Genomic DNA, 25,040 nt, shown 5'->3' with positions numbered 1-25,040 from the left:
GGGGGGGGGGGGATGATGATGATGATGGTGAATGAAACCTCCTGCACGTCCAACGGGGATCGGATCAGTGTCACCCTATTGTCCCGTTGTGGCAAAGTGGGCGGATAGCAGTGTCTCTCCCTGCCCAATGGCAGGCACGACTCTCACGAGAGTGGAGAGAGGCACTTTTCTGCCATGCAAAATCCCTAAAACCATCATCATTCCGGCTCGGGAACCCACGGTACTGTGTAACAGCCTCCGCCGCTGAGAGATGACAGAGCCAATCTCAGCGCACACACGGCCCTGGGAGCTTGGAGCTGCGTAGAGCCACCGCGCCAAAGACAAGGAGACGCACAGCACCTCTTTTTTTGATCCTGTGCTAAAGGGACTTAAAAGCCGGGAATTAAGGAAGTTTTTCATCCTGCCCGCGTCGTCTCACTCAATCCGAACGTGGCCATTTGCTCAATGTCATCATGATCATCTTCTCGTCGCGCAGTGTACTGCTGTCAGTCTATTATCCACAGATCTTCCTGATCCTGACGAGTGGCAGCTACCTGTAAGTTTGAGCCAATTAACGGGGTCCTTAATTACCTTCAGAGAGTGCGCGCGCTCGTTCTCAGCGACACAAAGACGCACGGGTTTGCTTTTGGTCCCGTTTAACTTTCCTACCGGACAGCGGGCTTTATCTCCCTTTTCCTAATCATTAAACGCCGGCTCTGACATGAATCTCTTTAGTTCTCCGCGTCCACAGATTGGAGATTCATTTGAAGTTGTTTGTATTGTGCCATCCAACTGTAACGGCGCAGGGAGCAGACGTAGCAGAAGTTTAACTTGCGCAGTAAATGTTATTTAATCCTAGGATATTTTCACACACGTCCTAATGTTATACAAGCGAAATATCCCGTAGAGAATACTCATCAGTGGAAACATCGCCGGGGAAATGATCCATGTGGGAATAAACTAATTAGGCGAAAACCTGAACCACCTAATGTGCCGTCTGCTGGTGGATGAGCGTGTCTTGTGAGTAAGCAGTGATGGTTTGTGTCTGGCAGATATCTTTTTTGCAAGATCAGAAAAACAAAACGTTTTGGTAACTGCTACATGGATTCACTTTGGCCACAGAGTGGCAGAGATGTTCAAGACAATTGGATGCTGAGCGTCTTTTTTTCCCTGTGAGGAGAATTTAAGAGAATATGGTCCGTTTTTACGCATGCGAGCACCGTTAACCTGTAAGAGCGTGTGAAAGAGTATCTCTGTGCATTACCTCACCTCGGGTTAATTCTTAGTATTTTGATGTTTTCATTTGAGGACCCACATCTTACAATATCTGCCTGCAACATGCGAGTGATTGACAATATAATGCGATGCGGCTTTGAATTAAACGAGAATTACTCTGGCTTTCTTAAAGCTTCCAAAATAATTACTCACCCGTGCTCCCCGCTCCTTCCCCTGCTGCCCGGAGACCCCAAACCTGATGCTAAAATAGATGTGGTTTTTGGTTTGCTGTTAAAAGTGGGCTGCTAAGTATAGTGATGGCTTGCACATCAAATCTACATACCATTGTTTGTTTGGATTATTTAAGTATGTTTTCTGTTGAGCATTAACCACAAAATACAGAGGAGAACATTTACATATGAAATAAAAAATAATGCAGAGCCTCAAAACTACACTAACAACTGATGTTTTGGCATGTTAAACTGTAATATTTGTAGAACTGTGGGTGGTAAATGAGCTGTCAGCTAAAGGATCTGACCATGTAGAGCTTTTGGGCCATTGCACACCTCACACTCCAATATTGGGGAATTTCACACTTAATGTTCCAATGGCAATAATCTGACCGTTTTCACTCTGTTTTGTTAATATCACACTGGCCTTACCAGTGCGCGACTGCAGATATAGTTTAAAACAGATGTAAGTAGGATTTAGTTATGAATTAAACACTCAGTGCACGGTTCATCTTAAGCTTTTATTTGTGATCGAGAAGCAGAAGAGGGACAATCACATTTAGCACTAAAATAAAAGTTAATCTCCTGCTCTTGGAAAAAAGAAGAGCATTTATTTACTTGACTTAGGTAAGTTGTGTCTCTGTTTTTGTGAGTGCATTCCTCGGTAGAAGATGCGTGCCTGGGAGCTTAATAGTGTGTCAGTAAGGTTCAAGGTGTTCCATGTGATGGAGTAGGTGGCTGGGATCACGCTGTATGCCATGACGTAGACTATAGTTTCTCTTAAACCCAAACTACCCTGTGATGGTATCTGCTCACACTGGCACTGATTTGATGTTTTCAATTACATTTTATCAAAGAAATCAATCATTGTCAGCTCAAACTGTTTCTCGGACATTTAATGTTGGATGTTTAGCGTGACATGTTTTTCTTTCAACCACATTTTGTAACATAGACAGTAACCCATGTTTTGTCAAAAATAATCAACATTTTAAATGTTTTAAAGATCTGTTTCACGCCTACATTTATAGGTGAAGCTGTAGCTGTTAAATAATTTGTGCACAAACAGTTTATTGATCAAAATCTAACATATCACTCTAATGTGGCCTCTAAATTTCAGAGATGGTTCAAACGTGGCAAAAATTCATGCCACCTGCTTCTTAGAAATTAATAAAGAAAACCCTCTTCATCTCTATCACAGCTGTGTTAATATCCAATGTCATCCGTGATCAATCTGCACACTTTGCATCAGTTTATACATTAGATCATTACTCTAATACCTCATACATGATATCACACTCCACATTGTGTATAAATTTGCCATTTATTAATAGCGACTGCAGCATTGAAGCAGACAAATTCTGTGACATTTCCAAGTGTTGTTATAGTTTCTGGTGGTGTTCTATCTGGTGGTAGATCTGTGACCGTGGGTGAGCTGCCCCCAAGCTGCTGGCGTACACACACAGTATACGCTAAGCAAACAGAATGGCATTTGTGCACTCTGATGATTTCAGGGATTTACAAGCTTAGCTCTGGAATTCTCTGTTTGGTGTTGTCTGATGGTTTAGGTTGCCAGTGGTAGACTGTGATTTTGTGAATTAGCAGGTGAATGACATGAGAAAGAGCCAGGAGGGGAAGTCATTAGTTCTGTTTGTCACACTTGAAAACATCAGTGTGTTTTGCAAGAGGTGCACTGAAATATCGGAGATATAAAACACTGAAATATATTTTATTGCCTTTGGGTTTATATAAACAAACCAGTTCTGTTCACCCTTAACGTTCATTATGCAGGACAGTGAATTTCTCCAGTTGCACATTACTTTTCTTAATGAGCTTGACCTTTTGGTTTGTGTAGACTGCATCTCATTGTTGCCATGAACGACCACATATACAGCAGAGGGTCACAGAGGGTCAGAGGAGTTCAAGCCTGTTTAACGGCAGAGAGAGCAAAGAGGGTTCGAAAGCAGCAGCAGGCCTCAGTGTTTACTGCAGACACCGGCTGTCCTAACTTTTGTGGTAATTTTCAGAGCAGGGTTTGCTAAATCAACAGTATACACAATTTCCCTTTTATATACTGTAGCACGTTCCCCTGACTGCACTGAGAAGACCAGGATTGTGTGCAGTCCTCAGCCTGAAAACAGATACTCGCCTCGCTGCAGTTAGGATTTATTTGAACTGAAATTGAGATTTATGTTTTCTGCCTTTGTGGAGAAACTTAAACAACCAGCGTGAAGGGAATATGATTGTCCGAGTACGATTTCTAATCAACGATCATTATATTTGTTCTTCGTCAGGGATGTCCTACCAAGATCACTGTGAACTAGAATCCACAGAAATCATTGCGTCTGTTTCTCTTTCTTAGTGTCTTCGCCCTCTCATGCATTCTTCCTTTTCGCTCCTCTGATGCCGCTGTTGCTTTTTGCTGACACACAACTTGCCTTCGTTAGTTTGCCCCGTTTGTGGTGAAGCCTTTGGAGGTCGACGTCATACTTCAAAGCCGACGTTTGTCTCTACGCTCATTTATGGCTCCCTGCCCCTGACATGTTTGAAAAGTATGTATCTACATCGTTTCAAGGGCTATAAAACAGAGTCGTGGAGAAACTCAGCACTTTGTTTAGCTGTAATCTGTTTTGGTTTTTTCCGTGGTTGCAATTCCATCTTTAACATATGTTCTTATATTATCACATTGAGCGATAAGATATGATGAAGTCTCCCTAAACTGAGAAGAACGTTTATTATTTACTATACACTATACATTCACTATATTACTATTCACTACATATTTTCCATGTAAAGGAGTTATAGGATGTGGGTAAAGTAAAAGTAGTCTATAATGAAATTTATAGGCAGCACTTTACACTCTGAAAACTTTCAAACACATAATTACACAAATCATAAGGAATAATATTTTGTGTGACATTTGGTTAAAAAGTGAACCCTGCATCTACAAGACACGTAAGACAGCATGTGTATATACTGTATCTGCGTAACAGTGAAGTCTGGCAACTATTCATGCCACACGCAGTTACCTAACAATTAACACATAAACCACAACTCATTACTCAAACTCCCACCATCCAAACCAATGTGGAATGGCGTTGTCAGTAGTCAAATAAGCATCTTGTTTTCTGTCTCTGGGCTGTTTTAGCAAGTTTCCCTCTATGTTTTTTTATTATTTTAAGTTGGTTTAACTTTTCAGGTTTTTGATTGACCTCTAATCCATTAAATAGAAATACTTTGATGCAGTACAGCTTTCACTTCACTATGGAACGTGCATCAATCATTGGTTGAATTGAATCCTTTTCTGGACAGTCTCACTTAAGTGAGTCAGTCTGACCATCCTCTGGAAGTTCTAACTGAGTCTGTGTGTGTGTCTATGTGTGTCTGTGTGTGTCTGTGTGTGCAACCATGCATGCATGTATATGTGCGCACGTGTCTGTGTGTACACTAACGTGTGTGTACATGTGTTTCTCTTACTTTGGCAGGGCCCTATCCTCGGTGGTGGCTCTTGGTGCCAACATCATCTGCAACAAGATTCCCGGGCTGGCACCTCGCCAGCGGGCCATCTGCCAGAGCCGCCCGGACGCCATCATTGTTGTGGGCGAAGGCGCCCAGATGGGCATCAATGAGTGTCAATACCAGTTCCGTTATGGACGCTGGAACTGTTCGGCGCTGGGAGAAAGGACAGTCTTCGGTCAGGAGCTGCGAGTAGGTCAGTCTGGGTTCTATCACAGAAGGGGAAGGGCACAGTGTGCGCTTGTGTGTGGATTTGTGTATGTGTGCTCCTTTATGGCTGTCCTTGTGAGAACCTTTTAGAGGCTTACCTGTTGGAGTGAGGATATGTTTTGCACAGTAATGCCATTGCTGCCAGTAATCACTCCTTTAATGGTCAAGGTTCTTTTAGTGTCAAACCTTTATTTAGTTAGAACTAGGATTAAATATAGGTACAGATTTTTGTGTATGTTTAGTTTTGAGTTAATGATTTCTACCCTGCAGGACTCTCTGGGTAGAGCTTTGTTGAAACTCTAGGACAAAAAATGGGCCCCTGTTTCTGTGTGTGAATTAGATCGTGATCATTTAATTAAACATAGCTCAATTTAGGAACCGTGAACAAAAATAAAAACAGTTAAGATCTAAAAATCAGATTTTGACACAGAAATGGATGATGATACAGGATCGATCTTTATTGAAATTCAGTGTTGCAAATTCTCAGACAAATTTATCTAAAGTGGTTTACAGAATTGTTTATAAAACTGATTTGAATATGTCTTCAGTTTGGGCGAACTACTGCTTCACAATGCTGCACTGGAACAAATGGACACCAGAATATACCATGTTATATCATGTTTTTGTAACTTTGAAGCTGGATAAGGGCTATGTCAAGGTTAATGAGGTTAAGGTTTGGAGTGTTGTGAAAGGAATAAGGTAATTGCTTGAGAATATGAATGTTATTAGTGATAGATCTTTACTTTGTGTGTGTGTGTCTGTGCGTTGTTCACAGTGGATCATTAAATGAATAACTGAATAACACATTACAAAAAAGGGATTACAACTTCACACATCCCACATTCACACAACATGGAGTTGTGTGATGCTTTTTCTGCTGCCTGTGATCACTGATGGTAATGATAATGAAGTTGACAATGATACACTGACTTTCTTATTGAAGAGGGAACAGAAACAACATAATGTCTGTTTCGAGCCATCCTATTGTCTCAGTTTTAAGAAAACAGTACAAGAAGAGTATCAAAAATGTGGTACCAGCCCCGACCCTCTGAGCCCCATGAAATATGGCTCTTCATAAGCCAAACCCAAGCTGCACACATCACACAGTCAAAACTCAAACCAGGAACACACACTCCCTTTGACTCTCTATTGTATAACCATTTTGCATTGGCATTGCTCAAGAGGACTTCATATACTGCTGATTCCAGCCCATCTTAGTTGTCCTCTTTTCAATTGACAATGTTGTATTTCTCCAGCATGCTCTGGTTTCTGTTGATGTAGGTTCTGCAGTGAGCCTGTTGGTTAGCAGCATGCCGTCCATTGCTGGATATGCCAAAGTTATGGAAAAGCTACCGAAAGGCACTGGAGCCCTAATGGGGAAAACGTATGGTTGAAAAATGATATCACAAATGAGGAGACAACTAATGGTGTTATTGCAGAGAACGCTTGTCGAACCAAAATAGATGGACACATCTGTTGTTAATCGAGCCAAATTGGTTGTGTCCATGCCTGGCTGGCTCATGACTATGTGCACATACATGCAGAAACAGACAAACATTTACATTTACGATTCTTTTGTTTGAGAGACTTGGCATTCCAGTAACCTCTTCTGCATTGCTTTTTGTTTTACAGGGACTTTTATATATTTCCTTTCATTTAGAAGATGCTTTGTTGCCATTATGCTGCGGTTGGGCTGTGCATTTAATCCAGTGGCTCTGTTAACAATCACTCCTCTTAAGGAGTAGCTGAATTAGCTCCAGCTCCCTCTCCAAAAGCCTTTTTTCTTTGTTGTGAATGTGGCGCTTTCTTTTGTAATGGAACTCATGTTGTTTTCCTCAACACTCAACATCCCCTTTCTTCCTCATTTTGGTCTGTTCTTTTATTCCCTTTTGAAGGGCATAGAGATTTAGGAATAATATTAGGCACTTGTTCATCAGGCACATCTGCGTGTCTTCTCTGCATTTCTGTGCTGCTGTTTACCTAAAGCACTTCGTATATCTATCTGCCTCAAATGGGCACATGTAAGCAATGACAGATGCAAAGTTACATGTACATGCTAAATCAGGCCATTCAGCCGTAAGGGGGCTCTTCCACTTTTCATTGGCGACATCGGCAACATCTACATCCCATAATGGCGTCATCTGAATTTAATGCTCGCCTTTGCTCCTCTTGTTTAGTTTCCATTCTGCACAAATAAATGCTTCATGCACCCACGCTGAGCACATGACTGTTGGTGTCCAGTTCTGGTCAGAGAGCCATGACTGCTGGGCTGCCATGATTGTCCAATAATGATGGGACTTGGTGGCCTTCTCAATAAAGCCCAATGACGTCTTCTTTTAGGCTGATGTTGAACTAGATTTTGCTCAGGGTTCCCATGACAGATTTACAAAGATGTTTTTGATTTGAGTTTTTATTGGGGAAAAAAATATATTAAAAAAATATAATATATATATATATATATATATATATATATATATATCTGCATTTATTTTATTTTACATGATAATCACCCCAAATTTGCCACTTCTCCATATTTTAATCATATCAATCAATCATATATTCCACAGTACTATACACTGTACAGATTAATGTGAAATGTTTTAATGTTAATATAATAAATCAACTCAATGGCAGTTTTGGACTACAAATTGTATTGTTCTATGGACCTATCAGTGTGTCATTGGCACACTGTAATCACACTTATTAACTCTGTTTTTGATAGTTTGTAAAAACTGTGAGAAATGCCTCTGCACTAAGATTAGTCCCCTGTGACAGGGATGCAGGGGCACCGAGTTCTTCCTCCCTCCTTCAACTTAATAGATTTATTCCTCCATTTTTATGGGGGCAAAGGCAGGAAATATCGCATCGTTTGTGCCTCTTAACAGTGTTGGCATATTATGTGGACCCATGGCTGCACTGAGGCGCACATAAACAGCGGATTGTGCACTGGTTTGGTGATGGGGATGTGGGTTTATGGTTTTAGAAGGTAGCACTAGTCCTAACGAGGTTCAAGTTTTGTTTCAAATGTTTAAGCAAATATTTTACATTTTAATGAGTTCTCTGTATCAATGTGATAGTGATATTGAAACAGTAACACACACCCATTTACCCACGATATTATTGTGCAATAAATGTGTTATTGATAAACTGAGGTAACAAGCAAACCAAAAGTTCAGAGATGAACAGGGAACAATAAACTCACTCTGACTGGAACATTAGTTGCACAGAAAATAAAGTATTGAATTGGACTGAAATTAATTGAGAAATCTTTTCACCACTGGGCATTGCTTCATTCTATATTTGGAGGGACACCACATAGACACTGAAAAGTACCTCAAACCTCTATATCATCTAAAATCTCTTGATCAATGCTGCTATTGTGATTTATTTTGGTCGAGCTTGTTCGAGTTCATCTTGATTTTTTTTTTTTTTTGTATTACTACATTACTAGGTTATTATAATATTTAATTGATGTAGGACATATGAGCAGTCAGATGATTAAATAAATCACTAGTGTACTTATATTCATAATATATTCCACTTTATTGGAACAAGAAAGAGGGAAAGCACTTATATATAGTTCATTATAATCGTCTACATTGTCAACATGCAAGCACGCACAACCTTGGTAATACAGCAGGCCATTTGCAGTGGACAGTGTGTCTAATAATTTAAATACTTCTCACTTTCAAATAAGTGGTTAAACTGAAGACTTAAAACATGTGATCCTGTTGGACTTGCTGTCTTGTAATATTGACTTGCCAACATTGTCTTAGCAGTTAAGTTCATCAGAATAATTATAAGAACCAATTATTGCCCAAAGAATGGTATTAGCGTTTTGTTATTTTTTTCTTTATGTAATTGTCGTTTAACAGCGCTGACACTGGGCGGCATGTCCAGATGTTGTTTTACTACTGATTCTGACTGCCAGGTGATGTGTTCATGTTTCTCTCTGTGTCTGTGCTCAACACCTAAAAGAAACCTGTGGATATGAGAGATATGTTGCACTTCTGTCTTACAGACTTGCTGGACTATTAAAACTGCCAGCCTTGAGTCAGCCATGCCACCCACCATCACCCGCTTTTATTACCAGAAATGAAAGGTGAAGTGTGGCAGCCAGCTGACTTTTACATTGACCTACAGTCAATCAGGCTGTTCACTATAAGCAGTCTGGTTATGTGGAGAGTGCAGTGTCCCGTAATGTGCCCGTTTACTCATATTAACTACATATTTTTGTGTTAGTGTCACAGCCAGGGTATGGAGATTAAGTTTTGCCTTTGGAGGGTAAATCCTGTATGAAAAAGAACAATGGTTACGTATTGTGACCCTAGTTTTAATATACATCTAATGAGTGTCTTTGCAGCTTCACTATACATTTATAAGCACACAGACAACTGGTTACTGGGAGAAGTCAGGTTAGAACTGAACTGAACTTTGTGTGGATGAGGTAGTGGGTAGCTACTGCAGGTTGAATGAGCTCATCCTGCAGTAGTATGCAGATTTTATATGTGCAGTAACTTAACTGATGACTGTATTAGTTTACCATTAACTGGTGTTTAAGCCTTTTCCTCTCAGTATATATAGTGCTTTATTTTGTTAGCATGAAGACACGTGATTGTCAAAGCTTAATATTGTGGCTTTTCTCCCTAAACTTTAATCAAGCTGGATACAGGTGTGTGATTGGCTGCTGCATCTTAAGGCAGTGGGATCGAGCTCTCCACTGCTGTAGGTGGGCAGGCAGTCGGTTGGGATCTGACAGTGCTCGTTCAGTTTAGTAGTGTCCCACTAGGTCATCGTGGGAGACCACAGACACCACAGCTACTGCAAAACTCCACTGCCAGCGAGACACTGTGGAAAAGTGGGCGATTTAGCGTTTTCTCTCAACACCTTATTGTCAAACTGCCATCAGCTTGCACAAGACATGCGCAGTTGTGATAGTTTCCAGTGTTTGTTGCTCATGATTGAAGATGTAACCATGTTTTCTGACCATGTCTGTATGTATTATGGAATTCTTTAGCATGGCATATGAAATCATGGAATACACCCGTTCAAGAAAATGTTCCAATCCCTTCTCCGAATCTGCAAATTCCCACATCATCATAATCAAGTACAGGGGAAAAGCTATTCCCGTTCTGCTCCCATTTAAGTTTTTCATTCAAATCCCCCAAATTATGAACACTAAACCTTTCCCCCCGCTCTGTGATCCAGTCTTAGTTTTGGACTGGAGGGAGGAGATGTCGGCATTTTTTCAAGAACTAAAGATCAGCCGACCGCAAGTCTAATGCATTCTCTCTGTGCTGCCTGCTCTTGGAGGCAGTCTTTCTGTTCTGGAGCTGCTCCATGGTATTACATTTGCTTTCCAAGAGAGCACACATTAATAGTTGGGTTATTGAGCATTGCAGAGCTTGAGATATCTTCATTCAGCAGAGGTGATTCAGTTTCAAAGGCTGGTCATTTGATATTTATTTTGCTCTTCTACTGTCAACAGAAAAGTGTATTCAGTTCAGAAAATGGCTTCTGCTGGAACCTTCCCTGTTGCCTGACACTGCTGCTCAACACAAGACTTGATGGTAGATGGATTGATGGAAAAATGAAAGCATCCCCATTCTTGTTGCAGCTCGATCCTTCAACGGTTTCTCTGTTTTTCAAAGAGCGTTGGCTCACTTATTATGCTCTAACTGACAAATTGGAGAACAACACCATAAACTCCCAGTGAGATTTGAAACTGGCAATTTAAGTGTGTCTCTGTTTCCTCTGCAAAAGCAGATTTAGCAGTCCTCCCCTTGTGCCCTGCTCTGGTGTTGGCATGAGTTGGTACCTTCAGTCTGTAAAAATGTGGAATGAATTATCCCGTGCTAACAGAAAGCGGTGTTATTGAGTGGCTTGTTGCAGTCTATTAAGAAGTAATAATACAATTAGAGACAAATCCATCAGTGAGTCAGGGGGAAAGGAGGGGGTTTTAGGATAAGAATGGCAAACGTGGTCAATCCTCCAATCATAATACTTGGCCTGGTTTCCGGATGAATCATTCTATTTTAAATATTTCTGTCAAGACTGATCCCATGGCTGTGATTTGTTGATGCCGTTTTATTATGCATATTTAAGTGCGTTCACCCACGCGTGAAGTGCATTGAAAGCCTCATGTGGTTTCTGTTACACATTTCACATAATAAGTTGACTTGTTTTAGATCCAGCGAGTGATCTTTGCCCCGTACCTCAACTTTTACACACATAGTATCAAATGAACATGCTTTATTTTCCTGTTGCGTTTATTCTATTTGGAAACCGTGATGATTCAGATTTTGGTAATACATTCCACTGTTACTGGACATTCATACCTTTTTCTTCTTTAGTGATATGTTTTGACTTGACTAAAAAAGCCTCATCTTGTGTACCGTCGGACATTCCTTTGGTTAACCACCTGTAATCGAGATGCCCTTCACTTTAAAGACCTGCTTATGAACACCTTACAGCTCTGTTCAAATTGCAACGCACTTGATGTTGACGATTAGAGCTTGAAAATTGACACCTTTCAACGGCTACACTCAGCATCAAAGGCCAACACTGGCCCCCTTGTCATAAAATGGCCTGATCTGGTTACTCTCTGTTTGACTTTCCAGCCAGTTTGTCACCATCCTGATTCATACTTTTCATCTGAAAGAGGTTTCTTGTTGCGCCATCATACCTCTCTCTGTTTCTCGCTTTCTCTTCAGTTTAGTTTCTCTCTCTCTCTCTATCTCTATCTCCCTCTCTCTTTCTCTCATTTTCAATTTAATTTCAATAATTGGCTTCATTGGCATGGCGTTTTAAATCAAAGATGCTGCCAAAGCAAAAAGTCTACTTACACAGTGTCCTACAAAACAATCAAATAAATATTAATAATACATTGAAATAAGTCTTGCTTTGTGACACGCAGTATCATATTCTCCTGCCAGTTCTACTTTTGTGCTGTCGTTGGTCCTTTGGCAGCTTGGTGCTGTGGTCACTGAGTCTATATCTGATTAGGGTTTGTCTTTTTATAGAATTTTTTATTTTGGTTAAATACTTTGCTAATTGATATTCTCTGTCTAGTACATTATATCATTCTAGTTTTCCAGTGCTTGAAATATCTGTGTTTATTTTATTTTTATTTTACTTGTGAGTAGGGAATTATTTTCATAAGATCATTTTGGCATATGAATATAATTTCTTCATTCGGTTCATATGATCATGTATTCTTATCTGGGCTCTCTCTCTCACTTTCTCTCTCTCTTGTTTAGGCATTAAGTTGTTGCCCCAAGCTGTGCTTCGTGACTAGAAACTCTTAGGATGAGAATAGGGAAATGGGATGATAAAACTGGAGACAAACTGAATAGTTGCAAAACAAATGCTAGTATGGTCAAATGTAGAAGATTAGGCTGAAGGGAGTTTGGAGAATAGAGGGTGTGTTCTTGTCTGTATTTTCCCATCCTCCTTATAGTATCACCTCCCAGCCAGTCCCTCCCTCACTCCTCCCACTTTTACCCATCTCCCACTGGAAGCTCACAGTGTGGGGAAGGCAGCGAGCGATCCACCTGCCAGGACTGCAGGGCTGCTGCAGGGGCCAAATCAGTGTCTAGTCAGATAAAGGATGTTTAAGTCAGCAGGTTTATAGAAAACCACTTGTGTGAAAAGAACTCCCGGACAGGCATGCACTTGATTGGGGAGCCAGAAGCTGGAGATGCAGGACTTCGAGCAAAGTTTCCTCTCAGAGGAGGGCAAAGGTCACTACACACAGACAGAGCCAGACATAACTCAGTGCTGAGGTCGGTTTTTGTATCCCCAGTTAAAACAGTGGAGGAGGATAAGTGCAAACAGGATGTGGTTGATAGAAGTTTTGGGATTTTGGCTTTGTATTTTACATTCCATACCCTTTTAAAAAAGCAGAAATTTGTTGAAGATTGAAGGGTTTGGAGTTTAGATGCACTGTGTCAGACACAATAGATACACTGGATTTTGGTTTTTATGTCTTAAGCTATTATGAACAACAGAAAATCTGTGCATAGTATAATATTTTTTCAAATTTCTATAGTCAATATTACCCCACATTCTTGAATCAAGATTGTGATAGCTTTCGCTCTTTATCATTGTCGTATAATTATCTTCACTAATCCATTAGTGAAGACAATTCTTTGGCATTTCAGATCACTTTAACTAATGTTATAACAGAAGCACACACCAGTTTTCACAGGGAAATATCTACAAGTCACAGTGATTTAATACATAGAATCAGGGGGAATTTAAAAAGATTACAATTGTAGTCATAATTAATGATTATAATCCTCACATTTTATTTGTTGTTAAAAGCTTAAATCAGCCATTAATTTGCTTTCCCTCTCACATATCAAGCATTTCTCCTCTCATACGCTGCACTACAAGCTCCTGCTCTGAGGACAACAAAATACTTACATAAATGCATTGGCGGGGCTCCTTCCCCTTCTCGGAATCAGTTGATGGTCATTTGTGGTGAAATCATATCCCCGCAGAATGCAAGTACAACATCACAGTCCAACATAAGGCTAATAATGAACGGACAAGTAAATCTATTCAAATGACCATGTGGTTCCATTCGTGCTTTGTTTCCTCATTTTGACAAAGTAAAAGGAAATGCAAGCAGAAATATTAATTTTGACCAGCTGAACTTTTTCAGCAAACTCCTTTTAAATCCTGTGGTGATGCCGTCTTAAAAACAGACTTTCAAGTTCAATATCAACTACAGGATAAACATTCTTTCCTTGAAAGCAAATGAGTCAGTTGTACAGTGTAACTGTAGCCACCTACATTGTCAACCCAATGATTAGTCAAAATTTATTTATCTATAAACTCAACAGATTATTTTGCTTGTCATATTTTAAAGGCTATCATCATTATGGAGGGAAGTTTCACAGTTAAATTCTAGCTTGAGAAATCTACAGCGCTTCCCTGTTTGACATACAAGCTTAGTCAGTTGGCTATGAGTGTTATACCCAGGACTAGCTTAATAAAGACAGTCAAAAACCCATTCTTCAAAACCGGGGGATTTTCAGGAGCACACAATTGGATACTTTGACCCTGGTGAACTCTCCCAAATAACCATCAATCATCTCACTGCCGCCGAGGTTTTTCCCTTTTGTGGGATTAGTTTTTTGTTGGTTGTACACCCTACTGGCAAATTGTGCTTATTGACTCAGATATGTAATCATTCACTAAATCCTGTTGTCCCGTGTAGATTAAAAATATTTGTCATTATCATAAAAGGATGCTTTATCAACGCTGCAATCGCAAAAACATAACATATCTGTGATGCTTTGTAGTGCCGGGCTACCAGCAAAACTGCCGACTCACTCCCGGGCAGCCAAGTACTTGATACCATGCGGATAACAGCGTGGAAATGATGCGTGCATTGTGTTATGGTGGAACGGTGGTGGATAAAAGGCCTATTTTTCAGCCCATCATCATGTGGGTAGCCGTAATCCTCACTGCCCTCCTCTATATGAGTTCAGAGAAAACAGAGCAGTCGTATTATACAGTGTGTGTGTGTGTGTGTGCTGCGTCCCAGTGTGTAGGATCTTTCCCCTAACTTTATCAGATAGGAGAGTCTGATATTTTGTTGTTCGACAGAGCGTGGGCTGTGGTCATCATGGTTCGGTAAAGGTCATCTCTTACTCCTTTTCTCCCAATGTTTCAGCCTCACATCCTCTGCCCACAACATGTGTCTGTATCTAGGGTGGGGCCTCTCGTCCTACGCGACCAAACAACGCTATCATCGGCAGGCCCCTTTGCTTGTTCATTCATCAGCTCTGTCTCTGTCTCAGACTGTGTGGGTGTGTCGGGAGCTGGGGTCCCTCTCCCGTCCCTCACCCCTCTCTCTCTCTCTCCCTCTCTCTCTCTCTCTCCTGCCCACCCACCGTCTGTCTGCTGACGTGGCCCGGGGTTGTTCTGGGTCCTGGCCCTCGGGCCCCTGTGCGTGTGTATGTGTATGTCATTCGCCCCTCCCAACCAAGCGGTGATGTGTTATCGGTAGGATCTGCGTCTGTCTATGTCTGCCAATGCCGCTAGACGCAGGAGGAAACAGGATGCGAGAGGATCAACTGTAATCTCACAGTGTGCTTTGTTCCACACAATCCCAGGCCGATCACTGTATTCTCTACATGCAGGGCCGCCACTGGACATTTACATGTGCCAACAATCCCACCGCTACTGGCCCACTTAGGTGAGAGTGCAGAGAGAGGGAGAGTTAGTGGGTTTGAATCAAAGAGACATGGGTAGGAGGAAGAGGATGTTATAAGACCTGGAGCTTTATTTGAGGGTTTGATGAATATCAACGAATATGGAAATGTTAGGTCTGGAGGGTTCTTTTGTAATGAGAAAGGAAACATGTCATCAGTGGCATATTTGACTCACTGATTATAGTAATGATGATAATGATATCTTCAACAATATGGTGTGGGATTGATATGTATCTCAGTAAATATGTTTCCATTGAAGATGAAACAAAGTCAAATGGGATCAAAATTGAGGAAAATCCTCATCACTGTCCTCAAATGAACTTGATGATTACCATGCACAGCACATACAGGCCTACATTTCTAGATCTGAGCAGGTGAGGTCCTGATTCGGTCTCTATATTAGGATGAAAGGGTGGGAAGAAGGATTTGTGCCTGTTTTAGCAAGTCTCGGTATTCAGTCAAAAAGCTTTATCTCCACCTCAGGGAGATCAGGGAAGAAAAAGGATGCTTTTGAGATGTTTTCTGCCAGTCCAATTTTCTATGCCTGGGAGGCAGCTTACTTAGATTCTCAGCATTTAATACCAGCAACGTTAAATACCCTCATAATTGTTTTAGCTTTACTTCTCAAAGCCCTCCTTATTATATGAATCAAAGTCGGGACCCTACAGTAAGCGGCTGTGCCAAAGCGTGTCACTGCCCCAGCTCCATGATGTGAGTACACTGGGAATGTGGAGCCTAGTTCTGGTAAAACAATATTATTTTATTGTACAGGAACACGGCTGTGCTAATTCCTCAAGCTGCAAACCTCACGGACCACAACTTTGTCTATAATTTGCTGGGAGCATATGTTCATAGCAACGGTACATAAAGCGGAACGGAAAACAGTAGTAGAGAGTGCCTTAGTCAGTTCAGTGATTGGTATACAAAGCAAGGGGTTTTCCTCCAATTTTCTTCCCCCTCCATGGGGCCCTGGAGTCACAGTTCGAGTGCTGGTTCTGCATTGGTTAGAGCTTGTTTTTAGTATTTTGGGTGTCATAACTTTATTATATTGTTATGGAGAAAAAAAATAAGAGTGTGCATGAACTTATACTTACAATCAGTGCTAAAAATGCCTAAAGGCTTATCAGATTTCTATTTGACTTATTTATCTTGCTGTATAAAGCTTTGAATGGACAGTATGGACTTGGTTTAAAGAGCAGCATGGCAGAAAGAGTAGGGGCAATAAGTAGAAAAACCTAAAACAGGAGTTAGTTTGAAGTCAGTGCAGCTACATGCAGCTCCAGAAGGAGTAATCTTGACTTGGTTGTCTCCCTTTCCACCTTAAAAATATAGTTGGCTGAGAATTGAGTGTCCAGTAAGTTTGGTGAATTTTCAACTGCCAAGCCCTCTAGAATGAAAAAAAATGTTTCCTGTCCTGTTTGTAATATACTGTCAGTCAACATCACCACAAGTGTAAAGACTCCAGGCCACCAGCAGGTGACACTTTCCCCTTTGTTCACTGTAGTGCCATTTGTCCGTGACAGGATGTCCTTGTGCTTAATGGATGTGAAGCTCCAAAACTTCAGTGTATCGTTGTGTTGTTGAGATGTAATTTCTTATGCAATCCAATCCTCCTCTGTGTCCCCGGGGTGTGAGTGCATGAGGGGGCCTTTAAAAAGCTTTCCCCTTCACTGCTCCACCAACAGGCTTGTCTTGTGTAGAGAGAGGCCATTCAACTGCACTGCTGAGCTCTGCAAGTATATGTGTGTGTGTGTGTGTGTGCATGTTTTCCTCTTGCCTGGCAAGACCCCCACTAGTATTCCAGCCTAAACTCCTTCTCTCTAGCCCTTTTTATCTGCTGAATTTTCTCTCCTATCCTCCTTAATATATATTGTCCTCCTCACCTGTGCAGTAATGAAGTCGTATCTGTGCTGCAGTGCTGTTACATGTCTGTGTTGCATGCTTCAGTACAGATCACTCAGGCCACAGACCTTCTTATGTGCTTGGGCAAACTTAATTGTCAGAATCAAGTTTTGTGGCCAAGTATGCACAAACAAGGAAACTGAATCTGGTTCTCAGAAGCTTTCTCAGTGCCAGAAACTAAACATTAACGTACAGCTAACGAGATAAAAAAAGCTAACCAAGCGCAGCATATACAGTAGCTAGTTTATTCACAAGATTAAACAAGAAATGCAAAGAAGTATTAAGAAAATCAGATATTAGATGTAATATGGTGCTGTTTCTTGCCCATTTGGTGTCTCACCAGCTAGAAAATATTGTAGTTTAGATTTCAACCCCTTATTTTATGATGGCATGGGCACGCAACAGAATTGAACTCGGTTTTTGGACAGACCCTTTTCTGAGTCCCTTCAGTATATTTTCCCTTTCCTCTCTTGTCGACATAATAGCCTAACCATGGCCTTTGAGTGGTGAAGAAAGTGAGGCCTGTTGAGGTCAGCTGCAGTGTTACTACATCAGCTAGCCTATACTACACCAGCGCTGCCTGTATACTGTCGTTGGTTGTAAATCTCCTGTGCTGTGTCATGTGAAATTTGTCTAGCGGTGTGCCTGCCTCCGGCTCTAAACACAGATTGCCGTCTTAGCGGCGAGCCACTACATCCAGAGATTTCTTTTTGTGTCCCACTTTCAGCAGATGGTCAAAAGACATGACGGGCATTGCAGCAGGGGCTGGTGTCCAAAGTGGTGTGGTCAGCTAATGTGAAGGCCAAGGCATACTGAGTCGGTAGCTTTGCTACATCTTTGGTTTTATAGCAGGATATTTTATTTTGTTTATGAACTCTTGTATCTGTTCAAAGCAAAGCAAGACTGATCTTCTTCTTCCTTGCTTTCTTGGATTGTGTAGCAGACACTTGCCACTAAACTCCATTAGACATCTGGTTTAATATTCCCCCATTCTTCTCTCCTGGATGTTTCCAAGTTCATTGAGGTTTTTCTGGTCACTCCAATTTTCCACTGGCAGCTAGCGAGGCTATCCCAGGGTGGTTCCTCCTGGAGGGCTGTCAGGACTCTGGGGCCAGCCTCTGTTGGGCTTTCTGCTGCTGTTATGGGTGCTTTTTCTCCTCCGCATATCATCAACCGCACAGCTGTTCCAAGCTGAGGGCACAGGAGTAAAATTATGTTGCACTCACAACATGCAACACAAGACAACAGAGCATTGTTGTTAAAATGTAAAGTTTCCTGGTTGTGGTTACATTAGTATATTTATTTGTTCAGTGCACTTTGGGCACCAAAATGCATTTTGTATTCATATTAAGTTACTGAAGTAAGTCTTAAGTAATTTGATTTACTTAAATTCTAACCTAAAAATTAGTGTCACTACAGTCCAAGCACAACTCTGCATTTATATGAAGTGAATAACTTCGATTTTAGTTTTTATGTTTTTGATGAAAGAATCTTCAAACATGATATGATTTTATTTTGATTAAATAGGCAAGAAGGATATTTAATGCTTCATACACATGGATATTTATACTTAGCAGCAACTTTTTAAGTGCTAAAAATCTGATTTCCGATGTCTTCTTTGGTTCATTGCACAAAGAAAAAAAGAGGGTCTTGATCGCCACAGTTCCATGGCTTGTGTAATTGGTTTTCATTATGGTCAGGCAGAGCCTTGGCAGTGCCAGACCCAACAGGGGGTGACAACCAGTACAAGCCCCATCATCATCATTTTCCCCATGAGCAGCACAATTCAATGGGCCCAGAAATGGGCATGCATCTATGGCTCAGGGAACCACCCTTTCTCTGGAAACTGCCTTTATCCCGTTTTAAACATTACAGTGACGCTCTGTTTGTGCGTCTATTTGCAAATGTGTTTTTAACAGTGTATGTGTGTAGGGTGGATGGCAGCGTGAGTGTGTTGTGTATTTTTATTATGTGGCCGGTCACATTTGTGTGCAGATGTATGCGTGTGAATGCACATACATTACGCTTGTGCGCCTGCATCCGTGCATGTGTTTGAGGTGGGGGCAGCAGAATGTTACCACAAGCTGGTGGGGCACAGCTCTGCTGCTAACCAAAGAAGCAAGTGGTTGTGAGTCAGTCCCCACTGGGCAAACCTGTGGCCGTGGTATTAGCTCTGCAGCACCAGTGCCAAGATAGGAAATTAACAGTGGCTTTGAGTGAAAACGTCTCTGAGAGTTCAGAAGTAAATGCTCCTGGGACTAGAATAAGAAGTGTAAAAAGTCCCTCTGAAGAGGAAGAGGAAATTAAAGAAAAAACATCTGCAAATGGCTGCATATGAGCAGTTTAATTGGAAGTACTTAATGCAAATTACTTTTTAAATGCTGAAAAAAAGCTCCATAAAATGAAGCAATACACACAAAAAAAAACAACCAATCGATAAGAACATTTTACTATTCTGCTTTATGCAAAGCAGTCATGCCTAGGGTAGACTCCAGCTAACACTTGCAGCCATATGACCGCACTGTCTGGGCCCATTAAATAAGGTAAAATAAGCAAAGATTTTACATCTAGTAACTTAAAATTGTTAAAAGTTTATTTGGTCAGGCAAAATGACACAGACCATACTGTATTTTCTTCTCTCATGTCTGAAACGTGTTTTGTTTCCTCATAATTTCCACTTTATTGTTGTACTTTGCTGCTGCAGATGTAAACATTTCCTCCATTTGCTAATTTTAGGATATTATTCCTGTTTTTGGTGGACACGTCTGTAGGTATGTCTGCAGTATCTGATTTATTGTAGGTTCTGAATGTTTACTAAGTTCAATATATAACTATTTTACCGTAGCTCCCTTTTGCACTCAGAAAGTTTTGTATATTTGCTTTATATATACATATATATTTGCTTTGCTTTTAACTTTGAGCATGTTGCAAGCAAAATGTATAACAGAGAGCTCTATGATTTAATGGTTAACAAATGTTATTCACTAATTACTCATCAAACATGATTGGTTATTCTTTACTTACAAATAAATCAGTCTCTGAGGCATCTCTGACTACAGAGGATTTGAATTATCATTTCTCTTCACACCCAAATCATCAAGTCACAATGTCCAATACACTGGAGTTGCTGTTAAGATCTAAAGTAATACAATGAAGTTTGTTGCCAAACTGATCTGACAAACTTCTTGGCTTGTCTCTGAAAGCCATTGACAAAATGTTAAATAATCAAGGAGCTCTTGGCTTTGGCTTTTGTGCTGAAAAAAAAGTGCATTTTACCTAGAGAGATTCAAATAATTGCAACAAAGTACATTACACAACATACATCAAAAGACTTGCAAAACATTCCTCTCTGCTCTGTGGTTAGCCTTGTTTCAGCTGCTTGGGCCCTTCCAGATTACTGCCAGTTGAAAGGAGACCAGGGCTGTAATAGCCCACAGTCTGTTTTAGACCAGAGGAGGCATTTTAAGCAAGCCCTCTGTAGCCATTAGGAGAGTAGTAGAGAACTCTTGAGATATTTATTAAGAGAAAGGAATGGTATGGCATGATTGTTGTCATTGACCTTTTGGCTAAATGTGTACCATAGTCCTTTAGATCTCTTTTCCTCTTAAATCCATCACTGATATTCCAAAGAACTGTTATTTGACAACATGATTCCAGTCGATAAAAGATTAATCAAAAGCAATACTGATAACCAATGAGTCATTTAGGTGGCGTGGTGGTGCAGTGGTTAGCATTGTCGTTTCACAGCTACGGCTTCCTCCCACAGTCTAAAGAAATGCAGGTTAATTGGTGACTCTAAATTGCCCATATGTGTGAAAGTGAGTGTGAATGGTTTGTCTTTATGTGTCAGCTTTGTGATGAACTGGCAATCTTTCCAGGGTGTACCCCGCCTCTTGCCCAGTGTCAGCTGGGATTGGATCCAGCCCCCTGCGACCCTGCAAAGGATAAGCTATGGATAGCAAGTTATGGATAGGGATGGATTAATTATTTATGCCATTTATCAAGGAAACATATGACGGTTTCACCCTCTCAAATGTGAGGATTCATAGTTTTTCTCCATTTTACATTTAATACTTTTTGGACTTAATTTTAAGACATGTTAGGATATGGGGTTTTCTTAATAGCTTAACGATTAAGCAATTAATTGAGAAAGCAACCAACATATTAATCAACAATCAAAAAAAAAAAACATAAGTTGCATTGCACTTTTGTTTCCACAAAACTAAATTATTAAAACAAAAAATATTAAAGTAAGTAAGTCAAAAATATCTTCTTTTTCAGAACCCTGAAACTGTGTCTTATTTTTGCTTGATGACCGTGCATTTTGCATTTTGTCCAGTGGCATGAGGGCAAGCAGTCAGATAATTTTCTCCACACACTCACTCACTTACTCACTCACTCAATAAGGTGATTCTTCCATTTGAGGGCTCACATGGTCAGATGAAAGCACAGGTGTAACATACATTAGGTTTTAGATTTTCACACAGCAGTACATGAGTATAACATACAGCACAGGTAAAAATATCTCCTGATTAGGTTTAGCTGGCGATCTTGTCGTGTGCAGTCTTGGTATCATCTGGCTCTTCGGAGTGTCTCCTTTCTTGTCAGTGAGCAGTACGAGCTAGGCAGCGAGACCTGCAGACCCCAGCTGTTTGCAGTGTGGGCAGCAGTACAAGGTGCTCCTGTAGTGGAATTCAGCACTTTGGACAGCACCGTCCTAGACCAGCTCTCCCCACACTGGAATTCCAACACTGCACTCTCGCAGGCTGGGCCCAAGGACTTTGCGGTTGGAAATGTGACCACATTTCTACCAAGGTGCAGTAGGAAAGCTGTTTAGGAGAGGGAAGGAAAAATTGCTAACTTATCAAGACGATGTAGCAGACTGAGAGTTTCTGTGCTCTTTATCAAGGTCAAAATCTCCGCTGCGTGTGATAATGGGACTGGACTGGTGTGTTGAAGTGTGCTTTGCAGAAGATGACAGTGGTCTGCGTTAGGCCAGATAAGGACATATATTTTACAGTATTATCAAAGTGTGGCAAAATTCTCACTAAAACAACTTTTACAGCTGTTTTTAACTGATATAAAAGAGATATTGATTTTTGGGTTTAAGGTTCAGGAAACACGGTGCATTTTATTAAATATTGCTGTGAGCTGTTGTCCAATCCGTCAATCTCATCTGAAATGTTAATATGGACGTTTAAAGCTTTTGATTGATGCTAAACATGTACTGAGTACAGGATTTTGTATTTTCCTAGTAAAAGTGGAAGAAGTACAACTAATGTCTTATCTCATCCCAGTATTTCTTAACAAAGATCTCTTTTCCCTCTTTCAGGCAGTCGGGAAGCAGCGTTCACCTACGCCATCACAGCGGCAGGAGTGGCCCACGCTATCACAGCGGCGTGCAGCCAGGGAAACCTGAGCCAGTGCGGCTGCGACCGGGAGAAGCAGGGGTATTACAATCAGGAGGAAGGCTGGAAGTGGGGAGGCTGCTCGGCTGACATCAAGTACGGAATCGAGTTCTCTCGCCGCTTTGTGGATGCCCGCGAGATTAAAAAGACCCCACGCCGCCTGATGAACTTACATAACAATGAGGCAGGGAGAAAGGTAAAGAGGTTTTTTTTGTACTCTCAGTTGCTTTTTCCCAAAGTGATCCAGAGTGAAAAGCACAAGTATTTTTGAATAAATGGACGATATCACATAAGTAAGCAACTCATCCCATTTGTTAAGAAATAACAAAGCATAATTCTGATTTATTACAACTCAGATTTTTCAGTAATATTAACATTGTACTTACCAAGCCAAACTTATTCGGAAACTTAAACTGTCTGTTATAAACAGCCATCACAGTTTACAGACTGACATTTACTTGAACCTATTGTAGTTGCCCTAGATTTTTCTGTGCAATTAGATATTGTTACCAAGATTTTGGGTGCGCTCACTTTTGTTTTTGTTGTGGTTTTAGATAATCTGGCTAAACTGTTGAAGTTTGTTTACAACTTGGCAGATTGTTTTACTGCTGCTAAATGTGTCTTGACTCCTACATCTCTCCAATTACTTTTGTGAGTACAAAGTTATTATAAGTGATAGCCAAAATTATGGAAATCAAACTAGAGTCTAACCATTCCTGCCCGCACTCGCAAACATTCTGACAATTCACACCCACAAAAAAGAGATTTTGTGTCTTCTCTTGTCCCGCAGGTAGAAATATCTTATTTTACTGTCAGTAACAACTGAGAAACTTCTTCAAATGTCAGACTTGCCTTATTGTGATGTCTTTAATATTCCTTTAAAGTTAATTTGTCGACTGTGTTCGTCTTCATCCTTCTAGTGGGTACAAGCTAAATCTGGGACCCGCACTTTATTTTTTGACCGCCTGCTCCTGCCAGCATCAAAGTCAAAACCGCCCGCTCCCATGAGATTTGTGTTGGGTCCTGCGGGACCTGCAGGATCCCGATCCCAATGCAGTCATCTAAATCAGACCCAAGTTGTAATGGAGTGGTTATTATCGGTTATTAGGAAATAATCTTCCTCTAAAGAAACAAAACATTTATGACTCAATACTTGACAAACATGTGTTCCTGTATGGATGAATAGATGTGTGTGTTAATGTGTTTTTAACACAACAACAGTCCCAGATAAAGAGCTAAAAGTCACACGTGACAAAGGACTGTGATAGTTGTAGATTGATTGATCACCCAGTTTGCCTTCCAGCAACTGGTTTTGCTTCAGCCAATTATTGACATTTCTTTCCATTCTAAGAGGGTGTCTTTTATTTCTGAGAGAGTGTGTTGGCAAACTTCATTATGGACATGTTTGTTTGCTATTAGTCATCCCAGAAAAGTCATAGAGGAAAGAAAGAGAGAGAGAGAGTGAGAGGTAAATAAAAGAGATATGATGTTATGTTGACAAATGGATCTAATTAATAACTGGGGCTTTATCGTGTCCACTGGGAAAATGTGGCCTGGCCAAGCATTGCCAGATGGAGGACTGCCATTCCCTCTTTCCAGTTCCTTTCATGGAATTATGAAGTGTAAAGTCAGGAACAGGATATTATTGCAGTTCTCTGCACAATACCAAAACATGTCACTGCCATTTGACTGCGTCTATTCAGGGTGTGAAAGCAGGCCCACAATGCCGGTGTTAACACAGCAGACTGATAGGGTCTGTGCTGCATGCCAGGGTGCTGGCATGTTGGACTGTCAGTGTTGGAGTTGGCACTGTTGCTGTTCTCACTCCAGGGCTTGGAAACTCAGATTATAGGAGGATGTGCAAAAGTAAGATTTTCTTTTTTGCAGAGACAGTAGGAAGCGAAAATCTTTCTTAGACTTCAGGTCAGGGGACGGATTCTAATTGTTCAAGGTGCAGCCAAGAAGCTCACCGGTTCTAGTTCTTTACTAGCTTGCCATTATTGCTTACTGTTGAAACTGCTACAGTGCACATTATTGTTTTTCTTGCGTTCTTGGCAGTTTGACAGATTCTGGTGTATTACTACCACCCACTGGACTGGAGTGCGGACCAGGATTTGCATGTGGCCTATATGTCCAGAAACACGGCCAGTAGTATGATTGGGAAAGAGCAGACACCAGTGGGTTTTTTGATGTTCCGATACCATTTTTTCCCTCCCGATACCGATTCCGATACTTGTGCTGTGGGTATCGGCCGATACCGAGTACCGATCCGATACCAGTATGTTATAAAAAAAAAATATCATACTACGCCTGCATGACTGTGATATGATTATCATTGTGGTAAGGCCTGGCTCAGG

General features: G+C 40.9%; 1 protein-coding gene across 2 annotated transcripts in view; it reads left to right on the top strand.

The window, feature by feature from the left end:
- Positions 1-25,040, top strand: part of wnt7bb (wingless-type MMTV integration site family, member 7Bb) — a 31,117-nt gene that overhangs the window by 2,154 nt on the left and 3,923 nt on the right. The window contains exons 1-3 of one of the 2 annotated variants that reach the window (XM_035664333.1): positions 340-535; positions 4,907-5,133; positions 22,608-22,879. In XM_035664333.1, coding sequence (XP_035520226.1) covers positions 453-535; positions 4,907-5,133; positions 22,608-22,879 — 582 coding nt within the window. In that variant the 5' untranslated portion in view covers positions 340-452. Of the gene's footprint in view, positions 1-339; positions 536-4,906; positions 5,134-22,607; positions 22,880-25,040 lie in introns of those variants that run through there. The other variant, XM_035664334.1, reaches the window with a different exon arrangement.

Source organism: Morone saxatilis, unplaced genomic scaffold, assembly GCF_004916995.1.
Source record: "Morone saxatilis isolate NCDOM2014 unplaced genomic scaffold, NCSU_SB_2.0 Contig2, whole genome shotgun sequence".
Lineage (NCBI taxonomy): Eukaryota > Metazoa > Chordata > Actinopteri > Moronidae > Morone > Morone saxatilis.
Note: the sequence above shows the minus strand (reverse complement) of the source record. Positions and strands in the feature narration are given on the sequence as shown.